This window comes from Lycium ferocissimum, chromosome 1, assembly GCF_029784015.1.
Source record: "Lycium ferocissimum isolate CSIRO_LF1 chromosome 1, AGI_CSIRO_Lferr_CH_V1, whole genome shotgun sequence".
Lineage (NCBI taxonomy): Eukaryota > Viridiplantae > Streptophyta > Magnoliopsida > Solanales > Solanaceae > Lycium > Lycium ferocissimum.
Window position 1 is genome coordinate 54266615 of NC_081342.1, and position 13724 is coordinate 54280338.

General features: G+C 35.3%; 1 protein-coding gene across 1 annotated transcript; it reads right to left on the minus strand.

The window, feature by feature from the left end:
* Window positions 1–1980: 1980 nt before the first annotated feature.
* LOC132055554 (CSC1-like protein ERD4) lies at window positions 1981–13247 on the minus strand. The gene is made up of 6 exons (XM_059447444.1): window positions 12735–13247; window positions 8299–8444; window positions 7531–7806; window positions 5823–6664; window positions 3214–3469; window positions 1981–2608 (listed from the first exon to the last, which is right to left on the minus strand). The coding sequence occupies exons 1-6, from the start codon at window positions 13003–13005 to the stop codon at window positions 2228–2230; spliced, it is 2172 nt and encodes a 723-aa protein (XP_059303427.1). The 5' UTR covers window positions 13006–13247; the 3' UTR covers window positions 1981–2227.
* Window positions 13248–13724: the final 477 nt, after the last annotated feature.

Here is a 13724-nt window from a genome sequence, read left to right on the forward strand (position 1 = left end):
TCATTTCCTCAAGCTCCTAGAAATACAATTTTTCAAGCTTTGCTTTTATATACATATTCAAAGTCTTCTGATACGCACTACGCCTCAGTATTTCGTATTTGTAGTTTTTTACTTAAGCTTTTCAGATTTTTTTTTTATATATAATTTCTAAGCATGTGTTACAGCTATTTCACTTAAGCTTTGCTTTTATATACATATTCAAAGTCTTCTGATCTGGATTACGCCTCAGTATTTCGTATTTGTAGTTTTTTACTTAAGCGTTTCAGATTTTTATTTTTTATTTCTAAGCATGTGTTACCACTTTTTCACACTATTTTTGTTTCTAAGGGTAAAATACTATGGTATATTCAAATTGATAAGTGTAATTGAAAAGATGATGATAAAACATTTGTGGGTATATTATATACTATATATAATACAATAATATCATGTCTATGGTCTATTCAAATTGGTAAATGTAATTGAAAAGATGATAATAAATTATTTGTGGGTATAATAGTAAGAATTAATATATTTATATACAGTATATAACATAATAATACCTTCTGTATAATATATATGTAGTACACAGTATTAGAATATACCTTATAAAAGATGGAGTGTATGAGCAAATTCTACTTAATGGGGTTTTTCTAGGGTTTGATGATTAAGATAGCTGTAGGGACATATTACTTAAATTTAGGAAAAAAAAATATAACCTATCAAATTTAATTACCTTATTTATAGGAAAATTACCATATCTAAAGATTTTCTCCTTTACTCATTTATAGGGTATATATGGTAGATTCTGTAAATTAGAAAATAGTTGTAGATTACATAATTTAGTTCTTATTTGCTAGTAATTGTGTAAGTTCCCCTTTTTCTTAATTATGATCGCGCATCGCGCGGGTACAAATACTAGTGATAACAAAGAGCGACGACATGATAACACTTTACCCCCCGTTTGGATGGTTGTTTCCCGTGGTTCATTAATGTATGATTTTCTATGAAATCATATTTGTATCCATTGTTCTTAAAATTATGTGGTATGGTGTTGTAAACCCATTGTAATTTTGTGGTTATATAACCATGAAAAAGTTCAATTTTTGTAACCACGGATTTAGTGATTTTTGCGTGGTTACATATTTCATTTCTTCATTATACCCACCCTCCACCTTCCCACCCCCACGCTACCACTCACCCCCACCTCCCAACTACCCCCACTCACCACCCCCCACCTTCCGACCCCCCCCACCCCACAACCACTCACCCCCGCCTTAGTACACCCAGCTCCCCACCCCTCGTCCCACAAACACCCACCTCCCGCAACACCCCCACCCCCACCCACCCTCGCTGCACCCCCACCCCCACCCCGCTGACCCCCACAACCACTCACGCCCACCCTACCACCCAAGATCCCACCCTCATCCCACAACCACCCACCCCTCCACCACCCCCACCCACCACCTACTTATCTTTTAAAGTTCCTATTTTATCTTTAACCTGAGCTTTATTGATATATATAAATTAATTTTCTAATTAAGAGTTAAGGAGTATTTTAGTAAACGTAGAAGTTATTATACAGTACCACATAGTCAAACCAACAATACAAATCTTATTAAACCACAACAAACGATATAGTCTATCCAAACATTGTGTTTATTAATACGATGCAATGCTAAATCTGTGCATCTACATCTTGTATATTAATGAACCACAGGAAACAACCATCCAAGCAGGGGGGTTAAGGTCTTCTTACAATTATAGAGCGCTTCAATAAGTGACCCTAAAAAACAAGTACAATATGTCTCTTTTTCCAGACCTTTTCTATTTTACCTTCCGACTTAGTTACAAACTCTTACTTCCCTGTCCAAGTTAGACATGCCTACCAATTATTTTTTGTTGTCAACTTTTAACGGTGGACAATGTTAAAGGCAAATTAATATCAGATTTACCGTTGCAATTTGCATGCATTGAATATTCCCGCTAAGTGCTTGCAAATTGAAGCAATTCATGCCATTATCATTACAGAATAAATACAGCAATCTGACTTTCTAAACAGAAATTTGTTTCACAAACAAATATCCCACACAAACTATGAACACAGAGCAACTATCCAATAAAGTATTCAACACAGGGTACAACTATCTAAAAGCCTAGGTACAAAAACTATCAACACAGACTAACCAAAGTAGAGTCCCAAATCTACAACAGAATAAAACTGGTAATATCCTTGCAAATGTCCATATCATACCGAAGACGAACCTGTGTTCGACACGTGAGATAATGCGTCCTCAAACTGATGCTCATCGGATTTGCCTGCACTCAAGCACGGTGGAATGAACGATCTGAACGCAATTTCCAAGTTTGGAACTTCCTTTAACTCGTGAGAAACAACCTCGAGGGCTGGAGAAATAAAGAACCGACGGAATTTCTTCTGACAAATTAAAGCGAAGATGAGGGAGAATATTGGAAGTGGAAAAAGAACTGGAGTAGGCTTGAACATTTTAACTCCAAAGTAGCCACACATGGTAACTTGAAACAAAATCAAGGTAGCTAACATGCGCGTGTGAATATGGGGCCACATTCTTCCGTAGCTCTCGAATGAGGGAACATACACTTTGAGTGCCTGTTTGGAAAAAGAAAAAAAAAAGGAATCACATGTTGATTGATATATAAACACACTATGATAAATATGTGGGGAACTTAGAGAACCTAAATCTAACCTAAATCTCTACTTTTAAGGTATTTAATACTCCCTACGTCCCAAAATAGTTATCGCATTTCGCTTCTCGAGAGTCAAACTACATGAACTTTGACCAACATTTTAAGATTGTATTTTTTCACCATATGCATCTGAAAAAATTATAGTACCCTATAAGCATTTTTCATATAATTTTTGAATTATCTAAATTTTAATTTAAATATTAAATTAATATAATCTAGTTTAGTTTCGAAGATCGGTCAAATTGACTCTCGAGAAGCGAAACGTGAACTATTTTGGGATGGAGGGAGTATGAAATTAATTAGACCTAAATAGAGCGAAATAGATATAAAGCTTATTTGATTGATATATAAACACTACGACACTGAAATAAGTACTCCCTGGTTTCATTTCATAAGACATTGTGTTTGATTGAACACGGTGTTTAAGAAAGAAAAAACTTTTGACCCAAACCAAAAGTCCCATTAGATCTTGTGATCTTAATGTGGAACAATGGGAGTAATAATCACCTGATTCCGTAGAAGAAGCCATCCTAGACCGAAGTATACCACACCAAACGGAATAATTATTGGAGCTATGACGGAATAACATAAGACAATCGTCATAATCAGCATATCACCGGGAAATCGAGTTGCATAGCCTAGATCACCAGGAGCCCAAGCCTCCTTTATCTCAGCTTCAGTTTTGCACATATACTTCTTCTTGAGATGGAATATGATAAGAGGAACTATTCTTGACAGCTCCAGCCCGTAGCCGACAAAGAACCTGAGATGAACGAATTACAAAAATCATTTGAATATTCCCTTACCAAAAAGATGATGTTCCTTGGAGAAGCAGAATGCAAACTACCGACAAAAGAAACTACTAACATTCAGGACCATAAAACACCTTGAGTTGTGCAAAGAAAATAAACTTCAACGATCCCTTTTTGAGGTTAAAGGAGCATTAGTATTTTCTCTTTAATTACTAGATATGACCATTATGAACCGAGCTTTAACACCAAATAGGTCTTGATAAAAACATAAAAGATGATAATTTAGGACTGTCTGTTAAAAAGGAGAACGGTTGATCCATGTCAAACTCAGGGTGTGTTTGGTATGATGGAAAATGATTTCTTGAAAAACAAATGATTTTCCTACTTATTTTCTGTGTTTGGTTGGATGTGTAAAACATTTCTAGTTTTTGGTTTAACAAAAATACCAATCCAACCCCCTAACCACACGCACCTCCAAACCCCAAACTCACTACCCCTAACCTCCTACCCTCCCCCACCCCCCCCCCCTTCTCCCAATTCATTCCCACCTTCCCTACTACCCCACCCCACATTTTGAAGAAGGTGTTACGTTCACAAAGTGGCTATTTTTGTAAGATAACCAAATATGTGAATACCTTTGCAAGTGGCTTTTTTCTAAGACAACAACAACAACAACAACAAAAAAAAAAAAAAAAAAAAAAAGACTACTTTGTACTTTCAAAGACAACGCAAAAAAGTGACTATGTTTGTAAACTAGCCCTTTTTAAAAAGTGACACAAAAATGGCTATTTTTGTAAAATTGAATATTATTTGAAGTGACATAAAAATGGCTATTTTTGCAAAAATGTATTTCTTGCAAAATGACTGGAAATGAAATTTGCAAAAGTAGCAACTTTTTTGTCATTTTTCAAAAAATGGACACTTTACTAAAGTAGTCCTTTTTGTGTCACTTTTAAAAAAATGGCCACTTTACAAAAGTGGTCACTGTCTTAGAAAGGGCACATTGCAAAAATGGTTATTTTAATACTTTCACAAAGAGGCTATTTTAAAAAATGGCTACTTTTGAAAAGTAGTTAGTTTTTAAAAGTAACTACTTTCACAAAATGATTATTTATGAAAATTGGCCACTTTCACGAAGTGACTATTTTTAAAAACTACTTACTTTCACAAAGTGACTATTTTATTAAGTGACTACTTGTGTAAAACGACTATTTTTGAAAAGCAGCTACTTTTCGCAAGTAATATTTTTAAAAAGCGGCTACTTTTTAAAGTTGCTATTTTTGAAAGTTATTACTTTCACAAAGTGCCCAGTTTTGCAAAGTTGAGAGATAGGGGGTGGTGGTAGGTAGGTGAAACGTAGGGTTTAGGGGTAGGAGGTGTGGGGGTAGGTGGTTATAAGCTTGGGGGTAGGAGGAGGTGGTTAAGTGGTGGAGTGAGGATGCGGGCGGGCGAAGCTAGGTAGCCACAAGGGGATTCATCCGAACCCCCTCGGCAAAAAGTTATACTATATATATAGTAGATATTGAAACCCCTTAACTTCTATGTATTTACTTCTTCGTATATGTGAACCCCCTAGGTGAAAATCCCGGCTCCACCACTAATAGTTGGAGGGGGGGGGGGGTGTTAGGTGGTGGGGTGAGGTAGGGTGGGGGGTTAGTTTGCGTGGTGTAGGGGTAGTGTATGGGGGTTCGGGTGTGGCGGGGTGTGGGAAGGTCGAGGGGTAGGGTTTGGGGGTGTTGGGTGGGTGGGAGGAGACAATGAACTTGCAATGTTACTTGTAGAACTTGTTTTCCCTACTTCCATTAAGGAAGCCATTTTTCTCATTTTCAAGGAACTTGTTTTTCTAAAGAAAATGTTTTCCATAACATTTTGACCAACCAAACATGAGAAAATTGGAAAATATTTTCCTCCATACCGAACACACCCCATAACAAACACACTCTCAGTGTATGCTCAAGTAAACAAACAGTTCATATGATGTGCAGATACGACTCAAGACAACATACCATTACAAAAAAGGTATAAAGGTAGCTGAGAAAATCAACGGGAAAGCATACTATAGACTTACTTCATAGCTACAAAGGTCAATTTGTGTTATAAAACATGATTTTCCCACCTCATTCCCACTGGGAAAACGCATGGTGGGAACAAGTTCTCATTGAAACGTCGGGAAACTTCCTAATTTTTCCTTGTGAAAACACTACTATTTAGTTTTTCCCACCGACATTCAGTGAGAATAGCCACATTCCCATTGAACATTTTTCAGTGGGAAAGTAGTGATTTTTAGTAGTGGGTCGAGAAGAAAGTTGCGCGATAAAAAAGAAGCTGAAGAAGTATAAAAGTGAGAGCAGGCTACTGGCTTACCTCAAAGCCACAAAGGTCAAGAAGAATGTTGCATTCTTTGGAAGGCTTTCTGCCAACACAAGAAAAATAGAGTTGGGACGTTTCTCGACACTCTTGAAGGTAGTGAACAGAGTTCCACCGAGAGTAACACCAATAAATACATTCAGCACAGAGAAATAAAAATATTTCCCGGAAGCAGCTCTCGTCACATGGCTTTCCGATGGGATGCCTTCTGCTCTGGAGAGAAACAGAAGAAACTTTGGCAACAAAGCCAAAAATAAGATCAGTGCAAGTTGAGGTAAATACGCTTCTAACACTGTCTTGATTGCCTTCTGCTTAACAACCGGTTTCAAAAACGGGAGGATCTTCATCAAATTGTCTAGAGTTGTCAATGCAGAAATGAAACCAATCGGAATCATGTAAAAGAATATGGTCAGGAAAACAACAGCGTACACAACATACTGGCGAATTATTCTTTTGTAAAACTTTTTCGAAAGATTAGTCCATATCAACTGCCGGGGTTCTGGAGCATCCATAACAGTCCACGTGTCAACTATTGGGGCGTGTAAATTCTGTGATGCTGAAGCTGCAGCCACCCTGCTGTTGAAAAAGACAAGCGCAGAAGACTGTTGTTTCTCTTTGAGAGTCACCTTCTGTTCAGCTTCTAATTGTTGGATCAACTCCTTAATCTTATCATTATAGAATTCAATTGAATCCACCTTTTCACCGATCATACCAAGGAAACCAGTTTTGTGTGACGGTCTTATTGCATCAGGATTTGTTTTCTTCGACTCTGCATAGATGGCTTCAGCACGTTCAAGCTTCTTTTTATACCCTTCCAACTCTTCGTAAATTTTGTTCACCTGATAAAAATCACGCTGTAAATCTACAAGAAATTTGAAATTTAAGCTAATGAACTACTAATAGAAACTCATATTTGATAATCACACAAGCATCCACACAGTATTAAGGAAATAATTACATGCTCGGACCGCTCTAAAAAATAATAGCCAGAAAATGTATACAGTAACAACATACCCAGTAAAATCCCACACAGTGGGGTCTGGGAGAGTAGAGTGTAAACAAACCTTACCTCTTAACTTCTACCTTGGGAGGTAGAAAGATTGTTTCCGGTAGACCCTCAGCACAAGAACAAGTAATGCAAAGCAGTATAAAAAAAATCATGGCAAAATACATGTTTGGACCACTCTAAAAATTAATAGCCAGAAAATGTATATCTTTTGTGTATTAAGTATAACTATACATAGCGTATACATACAAACAACAACAACATACCCCATGTAATCCCACTTGTGGGTATGGGGAAGGTAGGATGCACGCAGACCTTATCCCAACTTTTGTGGGGTAGAGGCTGTATATACATACCATATACATGAATATACATATAACATACATTTTAATTACATATAATATACATATTAATACATAATTAGTGTATATGTTTTGTATATTTTGGCTAGTGTCCGTAATTAATTTTAGCCAACGGGGTAAAAATGAAAAAGCCCTATTACACATGACAAGTGACGAGCATAATGAGCACAAGCGCACCCTTCAAATATCCAATAAATAAAGGTAGGTCGGAGTTGGTGAAAACTCGAAGGACTTTAGACTTTCGGAAAAAAATGCAGAATGTTCCATTATGTGAAATGAGCATGCGTAAGTGGAAAAACATTGAAAAAGTACAGAGAATGTGGAATCTGGATATCACCTTCTTATTGTCCGTCACCACCATTGATCGATAAAATGTTTCAGGGTAGATTTGTCTAAAGAATGAATCAATCTGCTCTTTTTTACTTTGACCGTCAGAGACAGAAGGAATATCCCTGACAAGAATAGCAAATTGATCGGCTCGGACTTCTGGAGACATAAGAGCTTCAGCTCTCAATTCTGTAACATGCTTGTATGCTCTCCACAAAAAGAAGTAAGCAACAATAGAAACCCAATATGTGGCAACTATAAATGCCCACAACCGCGGAACTGAATTCTGCAACACCAATGGGAAAAAAAAGGAAATATAAGAATTCATTGAGCGAAAATAAAACGAAGAGAAATAAAAAAACAGTGGATGCACTGGTTATCCACGACAAATCAGAATCCGTTATGGTCATTGTAAATAACATCCCATATGGTAGCAATTAAAAAGAATAATTAAATTTTTTTGGACTGCTCAAAAAATAATAACCAGCAAATATACAGGTTTTGTATGTTAAATATAAATATACATACTGTATACATAAATATACATAGAATATACATAATCAGTGTATATATTTTGTATATTTTGGCTGACGGCCATAATTAACTTCGGCCGACGGGCCAAAAATGGAAAAAAAACCCCGTTACACATGATGCCCATAAAATAGACACTAGCTATCTAAATAATGTTGCATAACCAAATTAGGCTAATTTAAAACCCTGAGGACAATGGTTTACATAAATTTATAGATATTGTTAAGGAAAAGTCAAAAGAACTTACGCCAACATGCCCCATAGATAACCTATCAAGTTGAGTGAAAGTTCCGTTGCTGGTGGTGTTGACTGCCCTTATACTATGATCAGTTGAAGCAACTGGTAAAAGTACAGGCAGCAGTACGAGGGCGGAGAAGGCAAATATTCCCAAGGCTGAAAAACAAATGGTATTAGTACAAGAATTTACACTCTCACGTTCAGTTTAGGATTAAAAAATCTATGTCAAATGAAATCTTTTTGACGTTTCAACAATTTAGCTACACTAAAATACAACAACATACTCAGTGTAATCCAACAAGTGAACTACTGAAAATGGACTACTCTGTTTATTTACGTCGAAGTTCCAATGAACGGAAGCAAGAAAAATTTAAACAATACTGAAAAGATATAGCATGGATCCAACTTGACTCCTCATGCTATATATTTAACAATCAAAAAGAAAAGACATCTCATGGCTATAACAGAAACAACAAAAATGCCTCAATTCTAAACTAGTTGGATCAATTATATGATCCTGTATGTCATTCCACTCAATGTTAGACACATTTCGTTACAGCACTCAATAATTTGTTGTTTGTGTAAGTGTACCAACAACAAAGCCATAGTCCCAAATAGTTAATATTGCCTATGTGGAACCATATAACTAGTTGTTACAACAATAAAAATATATAAACAGAGCATCAAAACGTGGAATAGTAGTCCAAAAAAGTCAGTCAAAGCAGCTTAACTAGAAGTACAATTACAATCCAATTGGTTTAAAATTTGTTTGTATTAATACAGGTTGGGTCAAATATGTGGTTGCATATCAAGTCATAACCCTATTCGTTTAACCCAAGACAACTTCTAAAGTCTAAACAACTTTTGGTTATTATCGGTGGTTTAAATTATCTTGTTTTCCATTTATTTCATTCATTATTTTCATGTTTTATCTGTAAATTAAGTGCCTTACTAAGGTAATTGGTCCATCAAGTTTAGGGCCAATTATATAAATATGGACTATTTGGTCCAAGTTTGGAATCCCTAACTTGCATAAATCATGCTATATCTTTTTTCTCTATAACACAACACTTGAGCCCAAACAAATAACAACAAATTTTGTAGCATTTAGAGGTATTTGAATTATGTTATCTCTGGAGAACTTTTCTCATTATCAAAACTCAACTTGTCTTGTTTTAGAAAATGGCTCGACTTTAAAAAGTATTTCTTAAAACAATTTTCAAGACCAGCATTTTGGAAAATATTCCGTCTTCTGATCCAAACACATTTTACGCCTTAATATCGATAAACTTTCCAAAAAAAATTTGTAAACCTATTGGAAATAATAATTCAAAATTGTAAAAAACCAAATTTGATTAGGATTTATGGTCAAATTAATATAGAAATAAGTTTTCCTGTTTTGAGTTAAAGTATGTTTCTTACAATCTTACTGTTATAAATAAGGTTGTTACTAGCTATTTTCATAATAAGATGAAACAAGAGAGAATAAGAGATATTGTGAAGTTTTTAGAGATCCGTAAACTTTAGTCAATAAAATATTTTCCTTCAAATTGGTATCAAAGCTTCTACGATACTGGTAGAGAATCAAATAGCTTCCGCTGCCAGCGGGCGGCACTAGCCAATATGTGTCGCCCGTCTGGCCAAGAATTATGTACGCAAACGTCTGGCCAATGATTATGATGGTCAGCTTATGTTGGCAGCGGGGCCAATGATATGCATGAAAGACAATCACGTTGAGAAGTACTGATAAAAATATTACAAGTTTAAAGAGATAAAAGAAAATACGCACAAGAGGAAGGAACTGTCTTTTCTAAAAATTGGAGAAGTGGGTTAAACAAAATTTGAGTGTTGGTGACAAAGTGCATCAATGGGGTTGGAGACAAGTGCTTCAACACAATTTGGTGTTGCTGACAAGTACATCAACAGGGTTGGAGACAAGTACTTCAACGAAAATTTGGTATTGGTGACAAAGTGCATCAACGGGGTTAGAGACAGGTGCTACAACAAAATTGAGTGTTGGTGACAAAGTGCATCAACGGGGTTAAAGACAAGTGCTTCAACAAAATTAGTGTTAGTGACAAGTGCATCAACGGGGTTGGAGACAAGTGCTTCAACAAAAATTGAAGGATGACAAGTGCATCAACGAGATTGGCGACAAGTGCATCAACGGGGTTGGAGACAAGCACTTCAACAAAATTTGGTGTTGGTGACAAGTGCATCAATGGGGTTGAAGACAAGTACTTCAATAAAATTTGGTGTTGGTGACAAGTGCATCAACAAGGTTGAAGACAAGTGCTTTAACAAAAATTGAAAGATGGTGAGTGACACTTGAAGAGAAAGTGCTTCAACAATTGATGGGTTGGAAACAAGTGTCTCAGCAATTTGAAGATAGTAACAAGTGGATCAAGAATTAGATATACAATTTTGAATTACGGGAGAATGTTGAAAATAATAATCAAAATTGTAGGAAATTAAATTTGATTAGGATATGGTATTTCAGTTCATGTCTAGTTAGGATTTATAGTCAAATTAATATGGGAATAGATTTTCCTGTTTTGAGTTAAAATAGGTTTCTTAATGTTAAAGAGGGGTGCTACTAGCTATTTTCATAATAAGAGAAAACAAGAGAGAATAAAGGATATTGTGTAGTTTTTAGAGATCCATAAAGTTAGTCAATAAAATATTTTCCTTCAAAACCTAATCAAACTCCAATTATCCCGAGAAGATTTTTCCATAAAAGTTTTGTTAAAAATTGAACAAAAACAAAATCCAAACAGTTCAAATTTTCTTGTTTGTCACCCCAACTGTCCATACTCTACTTAAAAGGAAAGGACATACTTGTAGCTACAGAAAAAACAAAGGGTGAGCAAACCAACAATGGATTCAAAAAATACACTTTTGAACCAAAAAGTATTTACCACAAAGACAAAATCTGCCACTACATATAACAACAACAAATTAGAGAATTGGAATTATTCCAAAAAGAAAACAGTAAACAACTGAAAATGCACCCCTAGTATTAGAAAAGCTAAACGTAATTTACTTAGTTAAGGTTAATAGGTTATCCATTTTTCCTTTCAAGTTTAACTTGTATACACTCGGTTTTTTTTTTTTTTTTTTTTTTGAATTACATATGGGATAGGGGAAGGGGAAAGGGGGAAAAGGATTACAATGTGGGCATTCGAACCCTCACAAACAAGGCGAAAGTTCAAGTAGTCAACTAACTGGGCTACTAAATCCCTACTAACTTGTATCCACTCACATCACATTATAAAATAGTTTTTACACTAGTAAGTAGTAGCATCTAAATGTACAAATGTGGTAGAACGAGTAGGTCGGCCTACAAAATGACTACGAATAACTGTCTCTAATAAATGGAAATGGCTACCAAGAAAAGAAGGCTGACATTATAACAAGTTCAATTATGTAAACATTATTTGCACTTTAAGGGGTAGTTTGGTTGGAAACAAGTTATCCCAGGATTAGTTATCCCGAGATTAGTTATTTCACTTTCCACAGGGATAAAATAACACTATAATCTTGAGATAATTAATTCCGAAATTAGTCATACCACCATTTTATCCCAACCAAACGTGGGATAAATTCATCTCAAATATAATCCCGGAATTATTTATCCTTATCCCTTATACCAAACAAGCCCTAAGTGTATGATGATAAGTTAAATAGTTTTTCCCAAAAATTATTATTTTTACTTGGACTTGTAAATTAGACTCTTTGCACTTGTGCATGATAAGTTAAATAATTTTTCCCAAAACTATTTTTTTAAACTGGTACTTTTCACCAAAACCTCCTCTGTGTAATAAAAGAAGATCCTAATAAGCCGGTTTAATTAGTTTTGCTTTGAAAGCAACCACCTGCTTTCCTCATTATGCTTCTTACCAAACACTCTACCCCACAAAAATCACCAAATGTAAAAAGTACCGAAACTAAAATTTACAAAAATAATGCTGGAAATTTAAAAATACACAAACATTGGGGTATTTTTTTTGTTGCTAATCCGGTGTTCGATAACCGCATTAGGCCCGACTAACTCCGAACTCGTGCTAGGAAGTTCTACGGTAAACAGGGGCGGAGCCAGTAGGGGGTGTTCCGAACCCCCTTGGGCTAAAAATTACACTATAATACAAGGTTAAAATTATTATTTTCGTATATAAAGTAGATATTGAACCCTCTTACTTCTTGGTGTGTTTACTTTTTTATATTTTTGAACCCCTCGATAAAAATCCTGACTAGTAAAATGCTCCTGACAAAAGCGACTCCGTAAGTAGGGCTCGAATTCGAAAACTCTGGTTAAGAATGAGTACTTAGTACTTACTTTCCACCACAACTTTGTTGATACACTAAGATCTACTTGAAAAAACATAATATTGCTTAAAATTTACCATAGAACTGAAAGATAAAAAAAAGATAAATTTAATTATTTACCAGTGCCAAGGAAAACAAAGTAGACAGCAGTATCAACACCAGACATGTTGATAATATCAGTTTCAGATGAAGACATAGCTTCTCGGATCCAAGCAAACGGGTTACGGGTCATATACCCGCCTTCAACCGGGTTCATACCTTTAAGGATCCGGTTTGGATAATACACCTCAGCGTTACCTGGTTTTCTCGAAAGCCATGTAAATAACAGCATTAAAACCACAAATATAATAAAAGAAGTTGCTAAAGATGTCAAGAATGAAGGAAAATCCATCTTCGGTTCTCTAGAAATTCTATCTTCTTTTTGTGTTTTTGGTTTATATTTCTGCTACCTTGTATGGTTTTTTGTATTGCGTTGGTTTTTTCTTGGATTTTTTTTTTATTTGTTAAGGAGCATTGAAAGCTGGGAAATTAAAAGTAACCGTTCTAAGGGAAAATGGAGTGGTTTTTGAAACTCTTGATTTTGCTTTATGAAGAAAGAGAAAAAATAAAGAAGAAAGAGAAGAAAATATCTAGCTACTCGTCCATGATTGGAACTTGTGTAATGTGGGGTTATATATAAAGTTTTTTGGTACGCAAGATAGGTGAAGATTTTAGAATTAAGTTTGAAATATAATTTATATTGCATTTAGTTGACGGTATAATTTATATTGTATTTGGTTGATCGTACACAAGTTATCTGGCGTTTGGTTGACGGTACAATCAAGCAAATGCAATATAAATTGAATGAAAAATTTAATCTTGAAATATTTCACTTTATCTCATTAAATTTAAAATTGTTTTATCTCACTTCTCAAATGAAATAAATTAGCAAAACTTATATTTTCAGGACTATAATCTCGAAATGATTTAATCAGGGTCCAAACAATCCCTTAGTGATTGCGTGGGAAGAGTGTGTGTGTTATGCGTGTTGATTTTCTTTATCCATTTCAATGTCGACTTCTTTTAATGCAGAGAGAGCAAAGAGGTGAAGGGAAGTTAAAAAAAGTTGAA

Bases quoted from the DNA above. Each gene is read 5' to 3' on its own strand.
- LOC132055554 (XM_059447444.1), bottom strand. From the start codon at position 13,005: ATGGATTTTCCTTCATTCTTGACATCTTTAGCAACTTCTTTTATTATA. The intron at 7,807-8,298 runs GTAAGTTCTTTT...TTGGTGTTGCAG, and splicing joins TATCTATGGGGCATGTTGGC to AATTCAGTTCCGCGGTTGTG. The intron at 6,665-7,530 runs GTGATATCCAGA...GATTTTTATCAG, and splicing joins TGGTGACGGACAATAAGAAG to GTGAACAAAATTTACGAAGA.